The sequence below is a fragment of the Chroicocephalus ridibundus genome, chromosome 1 (genome assembly GCF_963924245.1).
Source record: "Chroicocephalus ridibundus chromosome 1, bChrRid1.1, whole genome shotgun sequence".
Classification (NCBI taxonomy): Eukaryota; Metazoa; Chordata; class Aves; order Charadriiformes; family Laridae; genus Chroicocephalus; species Chroicocephalus ridibundus.
Window position 1 is genome coordinate 217,391,183 of NC_086284.1, and position 26,287 is coordinate 217,417,469.

The following is a 26,287-nucleotide window of genomic DNA, read 5'->3' on the forward strand; positions in this document are numbered from 1 at the left end:
TTTCTGACACTCCTTCCCAATGAGCTGCAGGGCAATCTACAGTTCTCTCTGCTACTTTTCTCTCCTTTGAGGGATTTATTGCTGGATGTATTGATGGCTTGTTGCCACTGACCCTGGACAGCAGGAGATGAAATATTTACCACTGTTGTGGTGCAATCAACAGCCAAATTCATGCTTTCCTATACTGCTTGCACGTAGTCTGTGCTGTCCCTCCACTGACAGCAAAGCACACAGTGGTCTGTAGGATGGATGCAGGATAAGATGACATGGAATCATACTATAGAGCTGTATCTCAGCTGGAAATACCCTCAGATCAGCAGGGTGAGAGTTTCATGGGCTCTTGCCTACCAGATCACAACTCAGAACTAGTTGCCAAGGATCCTTTGAACAATTCCAGAGCTTGGGTCAAGGTTTTGGACAAGTTTTGGGATGGGCCACCTAGATCTGATCTGAAATTAAGCAGACTGTGGAGGCTTTGGATGATGGTCACACAAGCTAAAACTCATCCACTGAAGGTTGGAACATGGTGAAGGTTTGTTCCCTTTCCTTCTGTTCCATAAAGGAGAGGTAGCAAATAGGATCGCTTCAACTGGATCATTTTCTCTACCAGGAAATTTTGCAATGCAACAGGAAGAATTCAGAGGTGAATTAAGCAGGAGAAGACAGACACACTGCAATAGCAGGGTCCATCAGAAAAGCCCTCCATAGCTGCCATGGACACTGCGAGATTTGGAGTGACAGCACCCTGCAGAGCCATGCTCAGCTGGAAATGTTTGGTTAGACAGATCCAATGCACTTTCCAGCCACTGTCTCTATTGAGAGGTTCTTGGCAAATGAGACCACCCTGCCACTCATAGCCAGGAGCTCAGCCAACCTGACACCTCCCTTTCCAGCTTTGGCAAAGGGCTCTCTGCAGGAGGAGATCACTGGCAGTGACGGCTACAAAGAGGAAACTTGAAGATCAATAGCATCATTAAAAAGCCTACAGAAAACAAAGCCAAAGAACTAATCTCCCAGTCCTGAGGACACCTGGATCCACTGCTCCTTGCAAAGATAAGGCAGTACTGTTGAATAATGAAATGGTGAACTGAGGTCCCATCTTGGCCTGTTATATAGAAGCCCAAGGATGTGGATATAGACTAATTTGCTCAGCATCCTGGTCAGATAAGCCAAATGAGCAGTTTGGCTCATTTGTATTCATTTGACACAGTTGAGTTGACCCACAGAGGACAAACACTCAACTTCAGGGTCTACATTTTCCCACAGTGAGCACACAAATCATAAGGTCCTCTTGAAATCTAGCTTGGAGTGGACCCCATGATGCCTACAGGGCCCTGTTTCTTCTCTAAGGGCAATGGAGATAATGACAAGTCTGAAAGAGGAGAGGTTCAGGTCAGCAGTGGAAAGTCTGAGGTGCTGAGACAAGTGTCCGAGCTGGGCTTGTAGTCAGAACCAAACTGCCTTAAGCAATGGAAACAAGAAGGCAATTATTACCCAGAGAAAGCTGCTGAAGGGTTTGATTCTAAGTGCATCGGGGTAGACATAAGCCTTCCTGGTGCAGTTAGTAGGCTGTGGATTAGGCAACTGAGGAGATATGATCTGTCTCTACCAGCCTTCTCTTCCCTTGTCATCCAAAAAACGCTTCATGGTTAAACGAAGTATCCCCCAGCAAGTCCCAGAGACCTCGTTGGAGCTGCCTACGTGACTCATTGGCTCACCTGCCTCCGCCAGGGACTCAGACAACATTTTTCATCTCTGACGTGTTATCACAGACCTTGAGAGAAGATGAGTGGGGGAGAAGAGGGGCTGGGACAGTAGAAAACACCAGCAGGTACTTACGTGTTGTGAAGAACACACCATCCACAGTGAGGGTCGCCTGAGCCCAAGCACTCGCTGCAGGTCTCGTACTGGCTACACGACTCCACGGGCACCCGAGTGAGCTGCAGGAGGAAAGGGGACAACCTGTCAGGCTTTTCACAGGGCTCTGCAATGCCCATAATGACTTGACGGAGATGTCACCCTCCCTGTCCTCTTCCCCTGCTGCCTGTCCTCCCAGGGGGACATCCCTGCAGAGCTCAGCAGGCCTGGGGCAGACAAAGGGATGAGGCTGCAGATTGCTCCAAAATTCAACCTGGTGCAACCCTTGTCCAGATCAGCACTCAACTTGGTGCAATCCCTTTTGAGATCAGCACCTGCCCTGTGGCCTCCCCCTCTTCCCCATGGCCTTTCATGCTTCATTGCCAGATGACCTCAGTTTCACAGTTTCATTGCCAGATGACCTCACTTGCGTGGCTTCACAGGGAACCAGCAAATCAGGCAAGCTGTGTGCAGACTGTGGTGACCTGGTACCTCGAGGCAGAAAACATGTGATCTTCTGCAGAAAATTAAACTCACTGGATCTCAGCACTCTCCTACACTCTGGTTGTGGACCTTGTTGCTTTCTGGCTTCCTGTGAGAACTGAGGCCTCATAATGTCTTTGTCTCCCTCCGATGACCACCACCATTGGTGCCAGGAGAGCGTTAGTTCCACTGTCCATTCCCCGTGCATCTTTTCCAACCATCAGTTGTCCCATCCCCGGAGAAGTTGCTCCCAGCAGGAAAAGGACAAGGGCTGCCAGCCTGGGTATTGAGTCAGCTTGCTGTCACCCTGACTTTGCAGCCCAGAAGGCATTACAGGTGGACCTGAAACACACATCTACTGCCAAAATACTGCAATTTATTATCTTTTTTTTCCTATTTATTTCTTCCTTTTTAATTAAAGTATTTCAGTCAGAGATTGCAAAGACAGAAGGGACTGTCTAGCCTGACATCCTGTCTAATGGACCAGAGCCTTTTGATTCCTATTAGGTTTTGTAAGCCCCTTACTTCTTTGGAAGCCAAACATACAATTTGGGCCCAATGACCTGATAGTCTCTTTTCCACTGAATAAGCTTCAGAGAGCTTCTATAATATACAGTCAATTGCCAGTGCCTTCACCCCAGCTCATGTCAGCAGGGAGAGTTTATTCCTTCAGATGATATAGTGTGGTATTATCCTGATGAAACACCACTGAGAACTGCCAACGATAAACTGTGGAACAGTTACTTGTGACAAATGACAAAGGAATACACCTGGATCCTAGGGACGATTTTTGACTTGGTACTAAATTCAAGAGAGTTTTAGCTGTGAAGCGATAGATTAAGATTCATTCTGATTGCATCTGTAAATGAACCAAGAACTGGCTTTTATATATAAATATATATCAGGCAAAATTCCAGCTATTTACGAAGACTTTTTCTGTTTGTATCAGAATTTGTCTTCCTAACCCCTATACAGACACCGCACACAGTAGTAGATATAGTCTATCTGCAAAAGCTGAAAATCTGTATTTTTTCTTCTGGCAGGTGGCAGTAGCATTAGAAAACTTCAGATAGAAATATGGCCGTGTTTATTTACCATTGCACCATTGCCTGTGCCAAGTCACACAAAGAAACCAACTGTGGCTACTGAAAGCTTTTAATGAGAAAGGGAGAATATAAACAAAAAAACACAACACAAAACCACCTTTCTCAAATTTAATCAATTGCCATGAGCATAAGAACGTAATCAGGACAGACCACAGAGCAACGAAAATGAGAAGATCAAAACAGGGAGTCATTCAAACTTCCTTAAGTATCAGGAAGTTTCAAAGGTAAGATGGCTTGGCCATGAATGCAATTGTTCCACCTTCCTTAAACTTCAGGTCAAGAAGGTATCAACCCTTCATCAAATATAAATTGTATGTTCCAGGATTTCACCCAGTTAGACTGATGTTGAACCTAATAGTCTGTGTTGTATCCAACTTGCAAAAAGACATACAATATTTTACAAGAAGACATCAAGGGGTGAAGACCTTATAATTTCTTATGTTGGCCATTCCCACCTGTTATTTTCACCTGAAAAAAATACATTGTGAATTATATTTCTTTGATTGCACCTAGCTTGACCATGTCTGCACCATGAACATCAGAGAACCTGCAGAAGAGGCAGATAATTCAGTTTTGAAAGACTGTAAATCTGCCCTTCCTCAATCCAGATGCAATCGATTGTGTAATCTCCACCTTGTAATTAGAAATTTGCAAAACCAGTTGGGATTAGCAATGCTGTTCCTATCCAAACTGCCCTCAGTTTAACATATGGTGCAGCTCGATTTATCCTCATTAGCTGTAGATAGTTTTTCTGAACCTTGGTTTCTGAGCCAGTTTACATCTGTCTTATAGAAGTGAGCCTTGCTTAAGAAGTTTAGATCAGAACATGCACTTTTCCAATACCCAATGACGTTGGGTTTGAATGTTCTGAATAAAAATCCACTTGTGACTATGATATATGTACAAGAAAGAAGTCCTAGACCACTGAAATTTGCCATTTCTTTGCAAATTGCTGCAAAAAGAGTAGGTTAAAAGTGGTCTCTCTAGGTTGTATTATTATTATTATTATTATTATTATTATTATTATTATTATTATTATTATTATTATTATTATTAAATTAGCTGTCAAATGATATTCAAGCTCCATTCAGAGGTAGAAGAAACCTACTGGAAATCCAGATCCTCATCTTTGCAGACATCCTTCCTTCTCAGTGTCTTTAGAGTACTTAGTCTCTAAAGAATATAGAATCATAGAACCATAGAATGGTTCGGGTTGGAAGGGACTTTAAAGATCACCTAGTTCCAACCTCCCTGCCCTGGGCAGGGACACCTCCCACCAGCCCAGGTTGCTCCAAGCCCCGTCCAACCTGGCCTTGCACACCTCCAGGGATGGGGCAGCCACAGCTTCTCTGGGCAACCTGGGCCAGAGGCTCACCACTCTCACAGGAAAGAATTTCTTCCTGATATCTAATCTAAATTTCCCCTCCTTCAGTTTAAAACCGTTACCCCTCCTCCTATCATTACACTCCCTGATAAAGAGTCCCTCCTCATCCTTCCTGTAGGCCCCCTTTAGGTACTGGAAGGCTGCTCTAAGGTCTCCCTGGAGCCTTCTCTTCTCCAGGCTGAACAACCCCAACTCTCTCAGCCTGTCCTCATAGCAGAGGGGCTCCAGCCCCCTGATTATCTTTGTGGCCTCCGCTGGACCCATTCCAACAGGTCCATATAGTTTCACTCAGTCTCTATAGGATATAGTTTGTATGTTGTGTAGGAGCACACCTTGCTTTTGTCACTGTCCCAGAGAGCACAGAGATGCAGTATGAGCTTGCACCAAGCCACATGCCACTTGTGTGTCACCACTCACATTGCTATGTGTTATTCCTGCTATAGGAGACCTTTTATGAGTTCACCTCAAGTAGCTTTATTGAGAGATTAATTAAAATTGTACCATGCTGGTAAATGTCTTGGGTTGTAAGTGTCAGACCTTCTAATTAATAAAGAAAGAAACTACAAAAAACAAAGGAGCTGCGACTGAAAGGAAAGCCACCTAGGGGTCGTCAGCTGAAAAGAAAAAGAACATCAAGCAAATAAGGCACATCAGAGGTCTTATTTTCCTTTGGAAAGTAAGCTGTAATTAATTCAGCTCAGCTTTCCAAGTTGAAAGTTTTGAGAACTGACCGTGCCCCCTGGGAGCAGTCAGTTTTTTATGCTGCCCCTAAAATATCTGAAAAAGAAAAGTCCACACAACCTCCCAATTACAGTGCCTTGCCATTATTCACAACGACGAAGGGACTAGGCAGCGCTGAAGGTTGAAATCTCAATTGTAAACCAGACTGTGAATACTCCTTCCACCCCTTCTCCATCTTTGGATAGTCTAACAAACTTTTCAAGGTCATTTCCCAACCTTAGTTAGGCTCCCCACTGCTGGTCTTTCATCGGGGTGGAACTTAGAGTCAATATTTTGCAGCAAATATATAACCAGGGTTTCAAGAAGGCAGAGGATTAACAAAATCAAGGTGTCTTTCATTGTGGGGCACTACGAGCCAGGTTATAGTCATTTATATTCCTGCATGGCTTAACTGATTCGATCTAAGAAGACGCTGGTGTTTTAAGGGCTTATATCCCATATGTGATGAAGCACATATCTCCATTTTATCAATGAAAGATGAAGTGGAAAGTGAGGTCTTCTGCAGCTGAAGTAGGTGCTATCTAAATGTCTTTGAAGATGTGGGCATGAGGCATCTGAACAAGTTCATGCAAGAAGTTCAGGAAAGAGCTGACTATTGAACAAAAAGTTATAAAGTACAACATATTTAGACTTTGGGTTCATTGAAATATTGAAGAAATGAAGGTAGGGTTCCTATGGATCCCTGTCCACACGCCTGATGGACATCTAGGAGGTGCTGTGCTTCCAAGTCTCTGTCCATAGCAGACTAGAGGGACAGATGATCTCCAATTATCTCTGAGATGATAGGCAGAATTTCCAGAGCAGCCAGCCCACCACCGGATTTCCAAGATGACTACCATGCAGAGGGGAATGTGAAAGACCCAGGACCCTCACCACTAACACCCTGCTTGAACAGGGGAGACCAAAATGTCAGGACCCATAGCCCTCAGGCAGCTTCACCATCTAGACTGTCCCCTACTCACAGCTATCCAGAGTGAGATGCAATCCCAGAGCCAGGGTCAGGCAAGCGGTAAGTGAATCCCATGTCCTTCTCAAGGGCAGCAAGAAAAGGATGAGCAGGTCCAGCTGCTGTAACTGCAGCAGGATTTGAAGAGATATTTCACTTCATCAACACGTTCATTCACAGGTCCCCGAAGTAATCATTCATGAGTTTCTGGCTCACAAGGACATCTTGAAAAATCTGGCAAAATCTGCAAACTGCTGTACAGTTCAGAGCTCACCTACTATATACGGCTTCAGGGCTTTTCACACAACACCGGGGCTGTCCTCACCTCTGATCCAGCCTAAATTGCAAACTGCAGCCTCTCCAGCTCCCAGCCTCACTTCCACCCTCTATTTCTAGCATGAATGAGTTACAAAAAGTCATTTAAAACAAAATGATTGAGTTTTTTGGATCTGATAGACAGTAACAGCTAATCCTGTTAGAAATTTGGCTCCCGCTTCTGCCATTATATATTCACAAAAGCTCCTGCTATGTGCTCAGTCATAATTTTCTGGCTCCCGTTTTTGACTTTCTTATTTCAATATACATTGCTTTTTTTTTCTCCCCTTAAACTGCCAACATTCTGGTCAAAACGTGAATCATTGCTCAATCTCTGCTGTTATAATTGGATGTTAATACAGCAGCGGGATTTATTCAGTCTGATGGACTAAGTTAATTTAAATGTACAAAAAGGCATCTTAAGTAGCCAATTTCCTTCCCGACAGTCAAAAGATACATTTCCAAAACACTGAACAGTGACTCTGTCAAGCCATGTGGGTTCTGTGAATGCTGCTATCTTTCAAGACTCAGCCAGCCCCGAAAAACTGCAGAAAGATTAAGAGAGGAGCTTATTTGATTTCAAAGCCTTGAATAGAGTGTTCACGATAATACAGTTCATTAAATAGAGCAAGGCAAAAAAATAAAAAACACCTGAGAGGCCACTGGTGGAACCAGATTCTGCATCCACAAGAGAGTCAGTGAGGATGTTCGGTCACCTGCAGGGCATCCCAGGATGGCAATTTTAATTTGGCCCAAATTATGGTCAAAAGGACCTTGAATTCCTCTGTCTTGTTTGAGCCCCTGTGCCTCATCCACCTCATCTGCAAACTCAGCAAAAAAAAAAGCAGGAACACAGAAAAGAAAAGCTCGGGGAGCTGAAGCACATCTTATCTATACTGATAAGAAGCAGGACTCACACGCAATTAGATGCTGTAAAACTGGTGGGAGAGGAGATGCTCCAGCAGGGACAGAGATGAGGACCCGAGTTTGATTCCAGCCTGCCACACTAGCATGGTAAGTAAATAACTTGCCGGTCCCAATGGCACAGGGAATGTCATTTCTCATCAGACACTCCCAAGCTCTTCCCCTTCATTGTAGCGCTCTTCCCCTTCATTGTAGCACTCTTCCCAGTAAACCCATGCTTACATGCTTGGAAAACTGGAGGCTTTAATTAAGGAGAGTTAATTGGAAGCGGCGGTAGCTGTCAAGGACAAATGACACAATAATTAAAGTGGGGGGCAATGTCCCGCTGTGTGCCAGGGTAAATTACCTGTCCTAATATACTTGTTCACATAGGGCTTCCTACCTACAGCTGTGCATGTGCTGCTTCTCCTCCTCTCCTCTTTGTTGCCCTGAGCCGTCCTGCACATCTTTGCTGAGAGACGTCTTCACTCTGGCATTGACAGAGCAAATCCTCAGCCACGATCACATGCCACTCCCACGAACAGAGGTAAAGCAAGGAGAGATATAGCAAGAATTGAAGCCCACAGCCTCTGTGGAAATAGCCCCAGAAGCCTTTGGGGTAAGGCTGAGAGACGTCAGTTCCCATCAGATGTTCTCATGGCGAGATTGTTATTGGTGCTCCAACGGCAGCACAATTTTCTTTGCACCCTTTGCAGTGCAATTCTCTTCCCCACGCCTCCCCTGGGAGGACCCTGATTTACAACTGGTTCAGAAAGGCCAAGATAGGTGTTTCTATGTAGAGCATGCTGGGCTTCATTTCTGATCCAGCAAGAGAGCCTGTGGGGAACAGCTCTGTCATGGGAGGTATGCAAAGCAAGGGTTTCGCCCTCTCACCAAAGTCTGTCTGCAACATGAGAGCCTACTTCTAAGCTAGAAAACCAGGCTCTGTTGAAGGAGAGACCTTCTGCAGGGTGGGATTTGCCTGCTCTCCATTTTAGATGTCTACCCATGGATGAGATAAATCACACCCTTGATATGCCTATGTCTATCCACTGAATATAAAGAAGTCTAGACAGCCAGGTCAGCCAGAGACATTTACAACACACACAGCAAACACCGGGTGAGGTGAATCCCACATTAATGCGATACCTAATTTTCTTCTATTCCTCTAATCTTGCCACTGCAAACAATTCCCAAACACGCTAAGCTCTCCTCTCTTCCTAATTGTAGCATCAGAATGACCAGTCACAATACGAAATGCATTTTCTTTAATCACTAGGAGAGTGGCAGAGGAAATCCACTATGCTGCATAGCTTGAAAGCTGTTCCAGGAACTCAAAAGACCTTGTGTGATGACATGGACTGTGTTTGAACAAGTGCCTTTTACCATCTGCTCTGTAAATACAGCCCTCGTGCTTTGCTGCATCCAAGCTCATTCCTGATCTCTGTTCTGGCTTTATTTACAAAGGAACAGACACTCAGATAGCAAAGATTATCTCAGTCCTTTCCTCGAAGGTTTGGCGGCTTCCCAGGTTCCCACTTCACAACTGCTCAGCCTACGCCCTGTCCCTTCTTCAAACAGGTCTACCATGTCATAATGACTCTTCTCCCAAAAGTGTCAGTGCTCGAGGAGCAGCTAGGGACGCACCATGCTGCTATGAGTACGGCTGGCAACCTGGAGTCCTAAAAGTGTGTGTCCACAGGTTTCAGCACTGAATCTCATTCAGCTTTCCTCTGAATTCACTTGTTTTTTCCTTACCAAGAATGCCAAACACTTCCTCAGCCGGGACAGCAACAGGGCACCCCATTGGCATGCTGATGCACTCTCTGTACAAGGCAGGAAATACATTAAGAATCCTTGTCCCTTGTAAAAATCACAGTTCACCAGATAGGAGGTGTCAGAGGAGCATCCGGAGATTTTACCCACGCCTGATGAAACCAGCCGCCGTCTTACCCACCCTGGAAACCATCATCTCTGGCCAATTTTCTCTGCCTGTAGTATTCAATCTGTGTTTCTCCCTGCCAGGTCCAGATAGGTTCCCCTCCGGCCTTGTTTACGGCTAAATCTTTATCCCACGGTCAAGGTTTCAGTCTGTAAACTGTAAAACAAATGAGGTTTGTCTAAATGTGTGTGTTCAAAAGCCTTCAAAATAGCAAGCCTCGTGTCACAATTAATGCAGGGCCAGCCCAGGCTTAATGAGAGCCAGTGCCTGTGTGGTTACTGAAGCATGCCTGCCGAGCAAGGGATAGATCATTACCCAGGCTCTATAAAGACTATATATAGATTTAATTGGGACCTCTAATGGAATTTATGTCACTGTAATGGGCTTTCTCAAAGTCCAGCATCACCTGAAGGCTCCTGGTGGAGTTGTGAACAGTTAAAGCATGCAGGGAGAAGTTAATAGTTGTTTCTACTGGTGATGGCTACTTTCCAGGTCATCTTGTTCCATCATCTTTCCAGATGTTCCCATCCTCACCCTCAGTTATCAAGGAACTTCTCCAAGTAGATTCATTCACCTCTGCAGCCCTCTCAGGCATACTATTGTGTCTCCTTGTTGTCCATTCCCATTGATGAAATCCCAACACAATTCCAAATCCCATCTTTCACCCTCATCATCTCCCTGGGCTAAGATGTCTTCATCCCAGTGGCTGGAGGATCTTTGCCTCATCTCTCTCCCCAGCTGCCCACACTCCCTCCTGGATTTCTAGCTCCACCATTTGATGACCCACGCAGTTCATGAAGGATTAATTGTGTTGATCTAATTCCCTTGTGCAGGATCATATGACACCTACAAGCATTAGCAAGCTACAGAAAGCGTGACAGAGAATTTTAAAAATGTCCTTTTCTTCAGTTGTGATGAGACTTAAAATTCCCCACAACAGCACATAGAACCAGCTGGGGACAACACTCCACATATCCCAGTTCGTTGTCTTCATCCATGGCCTTGTGGCACTAAGGAAAGCATAAAAACAGGGTAAGGATATGTCCTCAGTAACTGCCCAGCTTTTGGCTGTTTTCATTGAGGGGAACTCCTGAGTCTTAGGTGTCTCTATGCCATAACCCAAATAGATCTTTCTTTAATTTTCCAGTTTATCCTTGAAAACACGTTGACTTTTTGCATCCACAGCATGCTTTAGCAGGCAGTTTCACAGGTCCACAGCCCACTGCTTGAAGGAATCACCTCCTTTCGTTTGTTCAGGACTTGATTTTCAACAGTTTAATGTCATGCCCTCTAATTCTTGTATTTGTAGAGGTGGTGAACCGTCCTCTTCCTATCCATCCCTTTCGGCCAATGATTCATAATTTCACCAATCCCTACCATACACCCCAGATATCTCTTCTCAGGCAGAGGAGTTCCTGCTTCTTCAGTCACCTTCCGTATGGAAACCACTCCATGCCTCTGATCATCCTGGTTCCCTTTCTCTTTTGACCATTTATTTACCCTTGTTAGCCAAATGTTGGGCAAAAGGAGAGGCTACCTGGTGGCTTAGGTCACCTCTTCTCCACCTGTCTCCTCCCTGGACTCTTGGGAACTAACCACATCATCAAAAACTATTAAGCTACTGCCTTTAACAGGGTGACACCTCTCAGCTTGAGGCACATGAGCATCCACATCCTTCAGGCTCATCCCAGCTGCGAAAAGAAACACATCAGCTTAAACTGTGATTAAGACTGCTTTATCAGGGGCTCAGAGAACGGCAGGTAACTCGTAAAGCTGTGTGCACTTGATTGCTTTTAGCGGTGTGAGCATACAGTGGGACTGAGCTTCAGACAGCTCCTCAGAGGACACGCTTCTCCTTGCCATGAAAAGGGACATTTGTTTTGTCCCCAGATACCCTCACACATACTCCCTGCTTCAGCCTCTTCCCTCTCACCACTGCCTCATCTCCTTTGATAAGTCATTCTCTATGCAGTGCCATCAAATCTCGGCTGACACGAGCTCCGCAGCCTGCCACAGGCAGCATCAATTGGCGTGATAGCATCAGCTGAAGAGTTATGAGGTCATGCTGGTTAATCTGTAAACCAAAAAACTTAAGATCTGAGGCAGGGAGAGCCATGATAACCTTTGCTTGCAGTTGATCTGCAGCAAACATACACTAACCCAACCTAGAGACACAAAATTGGGGCTTTCCAGGGCTATAATAATACCTCTACCTCTCCAGAGCACTCACTACCAACAGCATTACTGACTGTTTCAGTCAAGAGTTAACTAAAATCCAGGGATAAACTGTGAAGCAGGCTCTTCCCGAGCCCTTAAATATATGTCTTAGTTTATTAAACGAGAGAAAACCAGACAGAGCTCACTGCTCAGCTGACGCCTGTGAGAGCTCGTCATGCTCTCAAGGACTGGGTGGCAATTAGTGCTGCCAAAAAGCCAACGACCAGGCAGAGATGCAGGCAACTAGTTTGGGGCATATCTATTTGCCTTTAGTTATCCCTACTGTTTGTTTCAGCGTGGAATAACTGAGAAGTTCCTAGCAAAGCCCAGCTCTCTGCAGTGCTTGAATTCATGGAGGGCTTGCAATGCAGAATTTCTACCAAGTGCAATGACTGTTGCTCCATCCCAGCCCCTGGTGCCCATATTTCAATGGATTAAGTGCATAACCTAGTGCAGCAAGCACTACACATGTTTTCCCAGCTTTCTCAGACATCCATCTTGCCATTAAATGAAAGTTCAAGGACATTTAATTCCGGGATCATATAAATGCATAGCATTTAAGGTCAGAAGGGACCATTAGATCATCTGTTCTTACCTCCTGTACATCACAGGCCACTAAATTTCTCCCATCTACCCTTATATGAACTAATAATAATCTGGTTTTAGCTAAAGCATGTTGCTTAGAAAGACCTCCCATTTCGATGTGAAGATACCAAGAAATGGAGAATCCTCCATTTCACGGGCAGTTTGTTGTAGTGGTTAATCACTCACACCATAAAAAGCTTGCACATGCCTTATTTTTCATGTGAGTTCATCGGGCTTTGGCTTCCAACCACCGATTCTTATTCTGCTTTTCTTCTCTAGATTGAAGAGCCCTTTTAGCCTGCTGTTTTCACCCCGTGAAGACGCTCAGACATGCAAATCAAATGATTCCTCAATATTCCTTCTGATAAATTAACAGACTGAGATCCTTCCAATCCCTTTGAGGACATCGTACCTTCCTGACCCCTACGAATAATTTTTGTGGCTCTTTAGTGCTCCTTTTCCTATCTCTCAGTGCTCTTTTACAAAAAAAGATCCCAGAGCTGACCACAGAGCCACGACTTGCCCACTCTCTTGCACTCCTCCAAGGATGTAGGATGGTGTCAGCCTGTTTCTGCTACAGGCTAGACCAGGGGAAACCCTTTGCAAGGATGTAAAGAAATGACTCGCTCATCCATTTCAGTCATTGCTTTCTAGGACACGTCTCCCACTTTCCAGCCTGACCTAGATTCCTTCTTGCCAGACAAAGAAGTTTGCATTTGTTTTATTTGAGGGAGCCAAAGTCACCCAACCGCTCTCTGTCCTCATCGTCGTTAACACTGAGCTAATCATTGCACCACTGAATATTTTATCCGCGGGATTTAGTATCAACTTCCTGCTCATTCATGAAAATTTTCAATAGCGTTGGGCCCAATATTGATCCCTGGAGAATACTACAAGGAAAACCCTCAGGCTCTTTGAGAGCTGCCAAGTATTAAGCCATTTCGGAGACGTTTTTTTGCTATTTTTAGCTTTTCTTTTTTTTTTTTGATGGGAACAGGCTATATTGTTGACTCAAGTGCTGTACAGAAAGGTAAAGACAGGGAAACCACACAATAAAACTTCATTATTTCCTTAAAGAATGAGTCACTTATTTCCTCAAAGAATTAAAAATGTCTTATTTTTCATAAAAATATGCTACCCAACTGCCATTTGGTCCAATTCAGGAGTAAGCATCATGAGATTCAGACTTATCCAGGGACTTCATAGTACCCTTTCTAGCTACCACGAATCACTAAAGCGGGGGTCTCACTGATGCACCTGAATTATTAATTTATTCCCTAGGATATTTGAAACAGGGCATTTGAGGTTTCAGGTGCGCGATGTCACCCGTGGAGGGATCCTGCACTATCCAGTGCCTGTATATTGTAGCTTTACACCTGGCTAAAATCCCTCGGTGCATAGCCCGAAGTTAGATAGGATCAGCCTGGACACTGGGAACCTGCGAGGCTCTTAGGAAATGTGGTTCCCAAGGCTGAGATGACCCCCAAAATTGTGGTTGCCCTGTGACTACAGGCACTGCAGAGGTGCAGCAGCTTTGATGCAGCTGGTTTTGCTGGCATCCAAAATCACGTATGGGTCATCCTTTCTCCTGATGGCTGGTGATAACTCTGAATTCAGGCCTTTCTCATGGATTCCTAAGATTGTGCAGAAGCACACAAGGGTCTTAATTTCTCCAATCAGTTTCTTCTTCCTTTGCGTTCCTGTTATTTTTTCGTATTTTTCTCCAGACAAGGCAGAAGGCTGAGACTCTCACAGCACCTTTCTTTTTATGGAAAGACATACACAGTGCCCAGATTTCTTGGGGAAAAACAGATGGAATGAGGATCTGTAGAGAAACAGAACTTTTGTCCCTGTAGATAACTGATTCAAACCTGATTTAAGGCCCTCAACACTCCCCGGTACTGTATGAAACAGTGAGATCTCGTTTCAGCTCCTTGCTGCCAGGCATTGAACTCACAAAAGCTGCTGCTGAGCTGGAGCACTACTGAGGGGGGGCAAGGACCAGGTCTGGGGGGGGGAGTGACGGTGTTGGACGACTGCAAGGTGAACACTGCCAGCTGGCTTGGGCATAAAGCTCGGAGACCCAAGGGACCCTGCAAAGCCCCTGCCAACTCCATCCAGGTGGTTCCCAAACTGGCATCTTGAAAGCGAGCAGGATTAACCTACGGAAGCTTCTTAAAGGAGTCCTCCACCTCGAAGATCAAAGCTGCGCTGGCCTCACCTCTCTTATTACACCTGCCTCCCGTGTGGGCGTACCTGACAAAAGCCCACAATCTGATTTGGACTGGGGGAATTGCTCGGGTGCATTTCACAGCGCACACCACTCCATGCAAAAAAAAAAAACCTCAACTCAAAAAATACCCTTTTGTCCCCAGCCACAAAGAAGAAGGGAGGCCTGTTTGGCATGCAGTGCAAGGGGAAAGAAATGAGAGCAAAGAGCAGGGCCAGTCTCTCAGAGATTCCCTCTGAAACACAAGCCCTGCTGTGCAGCTCAGAGGGGTTGCTCCTCCCGTACACCTCCAGCAGCCGGGACAGGGCAGACCTCCTGGCAGGGCTGGCTCACATGCATCCCACAGGCATTGCAGGTGACACTCTTGGGCAGGACCCCGCTGACACTCCTGGACCCTTTTATCCGGATCTCACCCCCACAGAGAATCATAGAATGGTTCAGGTTGGAAGGGACCTTAAAGATCATCCAGTTCCAACCCCCTGCCATGGGCAGGGACACCTCCCACCAGCCCAGGTTGCTCCAAGCCCCGTCCAACCTGGCCTTGAACCCCTCCAGGGATGGGGCAGCCACAGCTTCTCTGGGCAACCTGGGCCAGTGTCTCACTACCCTCAAAGTAAAGAATTTCTTCCTGAGATCTCATCTAAATCTCCCCTGTTTCAGTTTAAATCCATTAACTGTCATCCTATCACTACACATCCTAAAAAGAAGCCAGTGGCTTCAAAGACTTCGGAGTGTCCTTGCAGAGCTCAGTGCATCTGACTTCCCTGTCTCGGTAGTAGTGACCTCCTCACTGCTTCTCTTTACTCTTCCTTTTCTCCAGCTAATGCAAACATGTGCACAGAAGGGCCAGCGCTTTTCACCTGCGGTCCTCAGCGCAATTCAGGAAGGGGACGGGGAACAAAAAGCATCAAGGATCAGATGAAAATCAGTCACAGCACTGAAGAGGCTGTCTGAAGGTCAAACACACTTAGGCTTTTATCAGCATGAGGACTGACACCAGTTTTATTAAAGCAATCCAGTCACTATCTGAAGACCACTGTGGCCACGCGTATCTTGGTTTAAGAAAAGGTTGCCCCTGGTCAAAGTGGAGCGAAACTGAACTCTGTGCACTGGATCTGGCCTGCGTTCAGCCACGACAGGCTCATCGCACCCATGGGATCAACAGAGGGGATGGGAGCTATCGATTAGGGTTTGATGACCCAGCACCACGCTCCTTCTCACGCGTGCAGACACGCACGTCCGTGGCCCCATGCATGTACACATGCAACCCTGGCAGCCAGCTAATGGCATTTGCAAGCACTGGCAGATTTATACCATATAGAAAGGGGCTGTGGGGAACATTATTTTATTTACCAGCTTCCATTTCACACCGATGAACCGTAAAATTATAACTACAGTTTTTCTCAGCCTTTTACCGATCTATGATATCCGTCTGTCTGTCTCTTACCTATCCGCACGCGTGCGGTGTGGTAGCAATAATGTATGTCCTGAAGGAACAATATCACCTCTGCTTCCCGAGGATTACAGCCTGCCTCTTCCAGAAACAGCAATCCCTGCCCCTGGTTTATTAACCGAACAGCAGGCACTGAGAAAAACCCTCACCCACACAATCAGGAGAGTGGTTTTCTCAGCATTTATGGAGAGAAGGAAATTAGGAACGTATAATAACACCAGAGGACAGCTGAGGATCAGTTTCAACTCTCACCAAAATAATAGATGAGGAGCGTTGCCTTCCAGTTGCCTGGGATTTTACCTGAGGAGAGCTGTATATCTCCTGCTTCAACCTTGTGAGTTATAACATCACCTTTTTGGCTCATGTTTTAGAAAAACACAAGAGCTCATGCCCCTGTTCCTTTGTCTTCTCCAAAGGATACTCAGATTTTATAGGTAACAGTCCCAACGGAGTTGAAGGAAAAGCGATGTTTTGTACTTATTTTATTTCTTTTTCAGCCATTGCTCCTCAATCAGCATCTCCAAACATCCTTCCCTGTTTTGTATTTATATCTTTGGAGACAGAAAACATCTGGGAAGGAGAGAAGCCCAGCCAGGTAGGAGCACAACTCAAGTCCCTCCCTGGCCAGAGACCCGTATCTGCACAAATTATTTAATCTCCAGTTCAGTTCATCTAGCCAAAGCATCTCTGAGAGGGACATAAACACCATCCAGGACTATTTCTCTCCATTTCTTATGAAGGGAGCCTGTATGGAGGGGTGGGATGAATCTGGAACACGCATTTTTTTCCGCACGCACAGCAGGGGTTAGAGCGTATCTGCAGCTCACAAGGATGTTGAGAAGCTCGGGGACTAAGGGGATTGCCTGGCGCTAATGGTGGATGTTTAGAAAGGCATGTACTGAATCCCTGGAAACATTTAGCTCAGATGGTTTGTTTTCCTAAAAGATATGCAGGATTGCTGAGCTGGGGCTCAGAGCAGACATCTCCCCGAGGAGTTCTCTGACCTGAGTTATGTAGACCGCATTAGACAATCACGCTGGTCTCTTTTGGCTTTCAAATCTATGAATTTGTAAGTAGTTGCCAAATAGTTTAAATGATAACTGTCAGCTTGTGCTGAAAAGAGCTTAGCTAGGCATACAGACCTTACGTGAAGTGAAAACTTTTATTATTATTATTATTATTGTTATTATTATTGCAGATGGGTTTCGTCTTGCTCAGCTTTAAACTACATTTTCTCTATCAGGATATGGATTTCAGAAGACAAGTTGCCTGACCCAGTGACCAGGCCTATAATGGGACTGCTACGGTAATTGCCATATTTGCAAGACAAGTACGAATTGCTACTTCTAGATTAACCATACAGACGGTGGAGATGAAGTTTATCATCATCCTAAATGTGTTTTGTTTTCTGCTGATGCATGAATGTTCCAGCAATTAGTTTTCCACATTTTTTTTCCCTGAAGTTCTATATTGGAGCTTTTGTGAACTATTTGACAGTATAGGGTTTTTAAGACTTCACAGTGAAATGACCATTCCAGCACCCTCAAGCGTTAATGCATGAATCTGAATGTTCTGCTGTTTTGCAGTGCGTTACAGATTTAGAGCATCTGTGATACTGGCAGCGTTGGGAGAGAGGAGGATGTTGATTAGTGGGGTAAGAGGTATTTACCGAGCTGAGATTAACTAATTGAATTCCCATCTGATCAGACCAGCAGCAGGGCTTCAAAAAAACCCCTGATCCTCTCCTACTGATTTGCTCTGAGATGTTGGAGAGATGTCCTGGAAAACAGTGATATTTATAAATGAAAGAAATCACGAGGAATGCAAAAAGGAACGCATCAACAAAGCTTTGAACATAGGACTGATCTTCCAAAAACCCCAGGTCTGATTACCATCCGCAGAAGAAATCCACGCAACCAAAACGCCCCAGGTGCTGTGTCTTAATGAGAAGAAGCGCACAGGAGGGATTCCCACCTGTAATTCCAGCTACTACACTAAGAGGTCTGGAAGTTAATGAATGCCAAAGAATTCATAGAATCATAGAATCACAAAATCTTCATGGTTGGAAGGGACCTTTGAGATCATCAAGTCCAACCATACACAAAAAAAAAACAACCTACAATCTCATGGTCTCCTTGCTACTTTAAATGTTGTTCCCTTTCCATTTTTTTGTATTGCCTTTTTTTTTTTTTATTCTTGCAAATTTTGCAATTTTCCATTACTAATTCCTCCATTAACGAAAACCCTCAACATTCTTATATAGGCAACTATGGAAAGGGGTTCCATATTTAAATGCCCTGTAGTATCAGTGAGACTATCACTGGTAGTTCCTACTACTTAACCTCCTCTGAATTCCTAAATTTTAATTCAGAGTATCCCATTAAAATTCATCAAAATTGTTTTTTTGAATGAGGAATTACATTGACTCAACAGTTCCCCCCTCCCAGAACAATGCCTGTTTTCTCCAGAAATCTTAATCCTTTCATGAAAGAAACTACAGAATTATTTTTCCTATCACTCTTAATAGGTCTGATTTACTCGCCTGATCTCAATAAAACTCCATTTTGACAGAGTATTTAGTCGGAGTTTAGTATTAGCTTCTCCATTTCCTTGACTTTGTTTGTGATTCTTTTCATTTTTCACATAATTTGTCAAGCAGAAGTTGATGCATGGCGTTTCTTGAAAAGGATAGCGTAGAGATCAATTAGTCAATCTAGAAACCGGAAAGCTCCTCCTAATATGACTGCATGACTGCCACAAAATGGCAGCTAAATAAAGATCTATCTAGCTTTTAAAAATATTAACCTTTTGGTTGACACTGCCATTTATCAGAAGGTTTATTCTTTGAATGACGAGATGGATACCGCCAAAAGCAGAGCTAAAGGCCACCAGCTACCCCACCATCACACAGATGGGTAGCGAAGGCCCAGGGGTGCTTTTAAGCATAAAGACTCACTAAGAAACCGTTTTGGCAAAATAACTGAAATTAAAGCACGAGTTAGAAGTTCGGTTTGTATAAAATACTTCCTTAATTACTTAGGAATTGACAGACAATAAAACCTAATATCCACCCCTCTCTGTCTCCTATTTCTGCTGTCAAGAGAGCCAGATGTTTCATAAAAGGTGCAAGCATCCCGCGAAAGGTGGGCTCTTGTATTAGGTATCTCTGTATTTTCTAATACCTAGAGACTGGTTTATAATCTCAAGAACTGCAGTTAAGACTTGTTCTAAACTTCTAGGTTAGTTTATTTTTTTAATTAAAAATCAGGTGAAAGCATTAAGCTCCAAAACGTATATATTTCTTTTTTCCCCTTTTCTACTTTTGTTTTGCAACTGCACCTCCACGGATGCTGTTTAGAATGAAAGCTTGAGGGGAAGAAAAGTAAACAACCGCCGTATTCATCGTCCTGGGGAAATTCTGTCCCGCAAGGAACCTGCAGAGGCGGTGCCAGTGCCCATTGCAAGGACTGAACCGCAGGACAAGGCTGTGGTCGGGGCTGGCTGGGAAAGCGCCAGCAGAAGAACCTTCCATGGGGAGACGCTGGTTCACCGAGTTCAATTCATCGAGCCCTGACAGATTGCAATGAGCTGTTATTAGGCTCAGCACACCGGAGAGGGAGTAGGAAACTTCCAGTAATTTGTAAGAGGCACAGCTGAACTTAGAAATGCTGAGCTGCTTTTGGAGGAAAAAATAAAAGAATAATCTTTTCCAAATAAACCTTTCTGCAGAAAGGAATTAAAGGATCAGGTGTTACGCTCAAAATACCCGTGGTAGCAGTTTAGGCAGGAGAGTTGCAGGGGCAGGAGGTGAGCGGGAACTCAGACCTAAAGCATTAAAGATGAAGGGTCTGGGACAGAACAGTCTTCAACTGATCGTGATTTGAGTAAACATATATTGTTGACAAGCATTAATAACCCATTAATGAGCAGAAGTCTGGGAGATCTACCTGCAGCTATTCTGCTTCTGCTTGGGAAATCATTGCCTCTATTATAACAGACCGCTGGAAGCCAAGACAGCTTCACATTTTCAGAGGCAAAACTGGTGAGCGAGGACAATTAATTTTCACCCTTCATGAATACAGGAGGCGAGGAGAAGAAAAGGTGAGATTGAGAGATACTCTTCAAACTGTCCACCGAAGGGAAAGAAATTAAAACAACATCTACCGGTAGTTAGAGAGGCAGTCCCAAGCTTGGTAAACAAAGCTGAATTCCCAGATCCTTTAGCTCCTCTAGCTGCCGGCTGTTGATAAGCTCAGGACAAAACCCACAGTCAATCTACTGGGAAAGGGACGGGGTCAGAGTGCAATTCCACCTTTAATGAACTGTTTTTCATTTTTACCTTTCCCGCTTTGCGTTCCCCAGGTCCCTGCAATGAATATTTCTTTGTCCGGCAGGACTGGAAACCACCAACTCCCGATGGCGGTGCTGCAGGAGCTCACCTCGCCTGTGGGAGCTCGGGCTCGGGGACACGCTAACCACATTCACCCCCCAAACCAGTCCTGCTTGTAAAGCACCACACTGGAATATCCTATTGCTGTAAAGTGAGAACGGTGTCCTCTTCCCTGGACAGAGTGCGACAGAAAACACTAAGCTAATAAGGCAGAGTCGCCACTGGGGGAAATGACCTATTCATTTCCATTAAAAATGCCTGGTTGTTTCAGGGGCAGGGTTTAATAGCTCATCCGCAGGAAGAAGCTTGGGAAGAGCAGGAGATCTGATCGTATGAAAGAGGTGGGTCTATCCAACGGCGCTCTGAAAGCGCTGTGCAGCCTAATAGCTCTGATTTTATCTACTGACAACTTCGAGAGGCTAAAGAAAATCTCCCTGCTCACCTCTCCCCGGTTCCCCTGCGGGTTTCCAAGCTTACAGGCAGCATCAAGAAGAGAATAAACCGATTTCTGCATAGGTGGTTGGTCAAGGGAATAAACACACTGGCAAGGAAAATGAAACAGCAGAGGTGGGTAGCTTATATGAAATTCAAGGAGCCCATCTCTGCCTCCTGATGTCCTGAGCCACAGGTTACTGGAAATGGAGGTGATATCACTGTTCTCTGTCTCTTTTGAAGCTCTTTGCTACATGTTCATCACTGACCCTTATTAGAAAAAGTTTTCTCTGCTGGAGATATGTCAGTCAGACCAGTGCGGCTGGGCCAGGCAAGCTCCACCCAGTCCATCCCCGTCGCACTGAAGAAGGAACAGACCAAGAGCAGCATCCCTTTCTGGAGATGTCAATGTGAAGAATGATACAGTGAGGGATGGAAGATGAAGAGAGGGAAGACAAAGTCAGCATTAAAGATGGATTAGAAGTTTTCTCTAAAACTGTCAATTTGCCAGGCAACTTTGCATCATAGAATCGCCTTGATAGGCAGGATCAGACACCTCTATCAGAGATGGTCCCATCTCAGTGGGAAGCTCCTCTGTTACGTGATAAGGAGAAGAGATAGCATGAAGAAATTTGGCTGTGGAAGATGTGTGCCTGGGGACCCAGCAAGAGCAGGCTGCCGTCACCAGCGCTTGCCTTTTCCCCAGTAACACTACAGATGAGCTTCTCTGTGTTAAGGGTCACTTGGTTTCCGTTATGAACATCATTTTCAGGAGGCTATAATTCACATATTTTACACTGCATGTAGCTGGGAAAGACAAGAAAAAAAAAAAAGAGCCCCCAAAAAAGCCAAACAAAACCCCAACAAACCCAGAAAAAAACCCACCGCATAAAACCCCCACAAAAAGAACCACAACGATGGCTCCAGCTATCCTAAATTTGTTTCTTCAACATGAAGGCTGGTCTGGGGAGGTGTTGTTTAATTTTTTCTCGAGGTTAAAATCCTCGGCCTTGAGAGAATGTATTTGCTAGAGAAGCTGTTCTGCTCTTTTTTCTCTCCTTTTTTTTTTTTTTTTTTTTCAGTTAAACTTTAAGGAAAGGCTGAAGATTGCAAATGTGATATTTGGCTAGGAAGGATTCCAGCGTGAGGAATCACCGCTCTTCCTCTCCGTTTTAAAAGACCAGTCTATTTAAGGTTCAAAAGCATATGTTGCTCCCCACTTAAATTCCATCCCTTTTGTTGCCTGGCTGCAAGCGAGAGGATGCCACTTTTCTTCATCTGGCTCAAACCCATCGTGTTGCTAGATTGTACATCACGGATTATTCACTAAATCTTGGTTATGTGACGATGTGACATCTCAACAGAACTCCCTGCCAGTACTGTGTGAAAATACTCTCAACTGATCCCACCGTCAGAGACAGAGTCATTTGCATGTGAAATTGCTACTGTCTTTGAAAACAGAAAAAGGGCAAGCAAATAAACCTCCGCCAACACTGCTTCCTCCTCCGATATTGCCTGTTACCTGCTACTGTCCTTTAAATTTGCACCCATCTTCCCAGGTGAGGTGTATTATGTCTTGCACCTGCTGAATCTGGACAAATTCCAGACTTTGGTGGCAAGTCCCTCACATTCTGAGGTGTGACAGACCCACTTCTTTGCTCCTTATATGTCCTTGCTGACAATAACATCCATAGCACAAAGCTCCACATCCTTTGTTCAATGCTTCCCGTACCTTCATTAACTCCTCTCTCTCCCTGTGCTCATACTCATACTAGAAGCAGGACTGCTACTGTGAGGAGGACTTGTACTACTTCATCTCCATTTCTCACCCATTCTTAGTCAAAAAGAGGGTTCATCTGACAAGTGGACATTAGTGGCAACAAAAGCCTTCCACAGCATCGATGCAGACTTGGTGCAGTTAGCTGAACTCCACCAGCTTCGGAGGTAACGAGCATGCAACTGAGTGAAGTCTTAAGTAATAATATTTTAGCAGTTCTCAGATGACACGGGAGCACTGCAAAAATGTCAAACCTAACACTGTTATTCAAAAATAGGAGCACACGATTAGACAAGCAATTATACACCGAGTAGCTTAACATAAATTGTGGGTAAAAATATCAGAAACAATTTTTCAGGATTTAGTGAGGAAGCACCTTGTAAAGCATAATTGGATTAGAGGAGACAGCCAGCATGGATTTACAAGCAGGAGGTCTTTTGCTTAACTAACTTGTTGGAGTTCTTTGAAGCTACAGTATTACCGCCAAGGTAGGCAAGGGAAATGTAATAGATGTTATGCACTTAGATTTCCCAAAAGCAATTGGTGAGGTTGTACAGTGAGATTATCGGCTAATGGAAGAAGTTGTGCTATAAAAGCAGGCTGGCTTAGAAAAATGGCTCAGAAGCAGAAAACAGCCAGTGCGTGGGCTGGCTTGCCATGTTCATTCTCAACCTCAAAAGTGAGTTATTTAAGTGCTTGGCCTGGGGAAGAAGGAGGTGGAGGGGTTGAGGCTTGGAGATCTCTCCTGCTCGGATTTCGGAGAGCTCCCAGCCTTTCACAATGTGCAAATCTCCCACAAGAGCTCAGCTTACTAGCACTGAGGAGGAGAACAGCCCAGGGAGATCATTCCTCCTCCAGAAAGAGGTGCAATTCAAAGGCAGCCCACCTGTGTGATCTGCCATCCTCAAGGCTGCTCGCAGAAGGAAAACCAAGCTCTGCTTCCACTGAACAAGTAAGGAAACTGAGGCACAAGCAGGAAGGAAAAGGTGCTTGATCTCACCCAAATCGGCGCCAAAAGAAGCACAGATCCCCCAGGGCTGGGCTTTACCCTCTGGCTCATGCTGCCATGGAGCACGTTCAAAGCAGAGGACTTTTTGTGCATGTGTAGCATGAGCACAGCCAGTCTCAGCCCCACAAGACCTTAGGGATAGGCCGCCCTTTCAGGGAAAAGCGAGAGGGTTTGGGGGAGATGGGTGCATCGAGAAGTGTGGAGATGGGGTGCTGGCGGTGGTCACAGAGCCCCCCAGCAGACAGATGCAGTGCTTTCAGCCCCTCATCTGCAGCCAGCAGACTAATTTATGTGGATGTACATGAAAAGCAGGCTAAGGAGAAGACCTGAGCAGCCGGATTAATATCACAGTCCCCAAAGCTCTCCCAAGAAGCCAGTTGTTCCTTCTGTTTCTTTTCCACATCATGTCTTAGCAGCAAGCAACATTTTGCTCCCAGCTCCGGCTGCTTTTCTTGGCTGCCCTTGGAGCTGCCGGAGCCGATAAGGCTGGAATCCGGGTTCAGTGCAGTCTCACTGCTTTCCAACAACAACAGCGACTGGATCAGGGATCAGCAGCATTCCCAAGAACCGTGTAAGGCTTTTGTTGGATGCCCTGAAGACCCCACTCCAGCTCACAGACCGCCGGCCGCCCACCACCATAATGTCCTCCTGCCTCTCTCCTCTGCCGACGCTGTGGCTGTCATCCACATCACTCCTCCTGGCATCCCAATTCCCTTATTCCCCCTTCCCACCCACCCCAGAACATGACCCAAGTTTGTTATGGATCAGTGTATTTACAAAGCTTAAGCTGAAAATCAATTTTAATTACCAAAATCAGATTGCCATATCAATAAATCACTGGGGACCTCTCGGAGACACAGACAGAAGGTTGCACGTGGAAGTGGAGGGAGGGAGAGACAATGACTCATTTTTCCCATTGGGACCCTCCCTGCATTCACTGGACAATATTCATCAACGTCGTTATCTTTTGTATTGTTGATGGTATAAAAGGGAGATGAATGGGACTGGAGTCCGTTTTAAACAAATAGCGTTTGTTGAAACTTGATTTCCCGGTGGCATCTTGACAAGAGCACTTATTTTTGATATTTAGGATAGTGGTGAAGAAAGTGGCTGGAAAATCTTCCATGGTGTCCCCTTCGTCAGGGTAAATGATTGATCAAACTATATCCTGGAAAGCTAACTAAACCTTTGCAACTGGTAGGAAAGGAGACTACACAGAGCATCATTCTTCCTATTGCAAGAAGCCTACCTAAATATATGATTACTCATCGCCATTATCACTACATGTACTCTTACTTGGATGTGTGCTACTTCAGAGACCCCGATGGTTTGGGTCTAGGAAGAGTCACAGTAATAACATGATGCCTTGTTTCTTCTTTTCACCTTTGGGTCAGAGGACTTTCCGTGGACTCCAATGTTTTTCAAGACAGGTCCAAAGTCAGAAAAGGGAAGAAGCTGCAACCCAGATGATGGTGGCATGCTAGAGGAGGTTTGAGCAGGTCCATGCTCCGTGTACTGGAGGTACAGCGAGTACAGAAGGCATCTCCACGCTCTCAAAGGCAGAGACAAGGCACCCCTCTGCTGTAGCCAGCAGTCATGCCAAAAAAATTGGATTTCTTGCATTTAAAAGCATCAAAATTGCTGCTGGCCTGATTAGGTCCTTCCGTTCTCCACTTCCCCCAGCTCTGCCACACTGGCTGGAGGGCAGCTGACCATGTCAAAGACAGGGGAGAATTTGTGGCAGGTTTAAATTGGTTCAGCATCTTCCACTGCAAAACAGCCAGCCAGGCCCACTGTGCCCAACACTATTCACTGCAAAGCCATAACTCACTCCCCAACAGACAGTGGGGCAGGGATATGTGGACATCCCAGTTTAGGAACAAAGACGCCCAACAGCAAGACACATCCTCAAGTACAGCTGGGTACTAATGGTCGCCACCAAACACAGGTGCCAGATCCAAAAGGCACTTGGCTAATGGACCATGATGGATAAACCTATTATTTTCAGAAGGAATCCAAGCCCTGCCAAATGCCAACCTTCAGACACTCTTGGAGAGGCCACCATTGTCACCGCAAGCCCAATCTGACAGGTATTTAGGCACCTTCATGTCCAGATCCACAAAGGGACATAGAGGGTTGATACCACTGATATCAGAGGGAAGAAAAAGCTTAAAAGACCAGAGATCCAGCCCACAGCAAAAAGCCGTGATCACAGAGTATTTGAGACAGAAACAAACACTACACTCTGCTCTCGTCAGCCCCAGACCCTTTCCCTGGGCTCTGATCTACACCACATGGGACATGGAGCAGAGTCCTTTGAGCATCTACCTGTACGTTATTACTGAGCCAAACCCTAGGGATTTATGTAGATTTGCCCCCTCCTGAGAAAATCCTAATTCAAACAAAAAACTGATTTTTGTCTCTTTTTTTCTGATGTATAACTGCCAAGGCCTTGTGCTAGGCACTTTCTGCATCTTCCCTTTTAAACCTAGAACAGGTCTCACAAGGCCAAGCGTG

General features: G+C 45.2%; 1 protein-coding gene across 2 annotated transcripts in view; it reads right to left on the bottom strand.

Annotated features, from left to right (window-relative positions):
- Positions 1 to 26,287, bottom strand: part of PLXNA4 (plexin A4) — a 477,218-nt gene that overhangs the window by 158,237 nt on the left and 292,694 nt on the right. For both annotated transcript variants that reach the window (XM_063323702.1, XM_063323701.1), the window contains exon 5: positions 1,840 to 1,940. In XM_063323702.1, the coding sequence (XP_063179772.1) occupies positions 1,840 to 1,940 (101 nt within the window). The remainder of the gene's footprint in view (positions 1 to 1,839; positions 1,941 to 26,287) is intronic.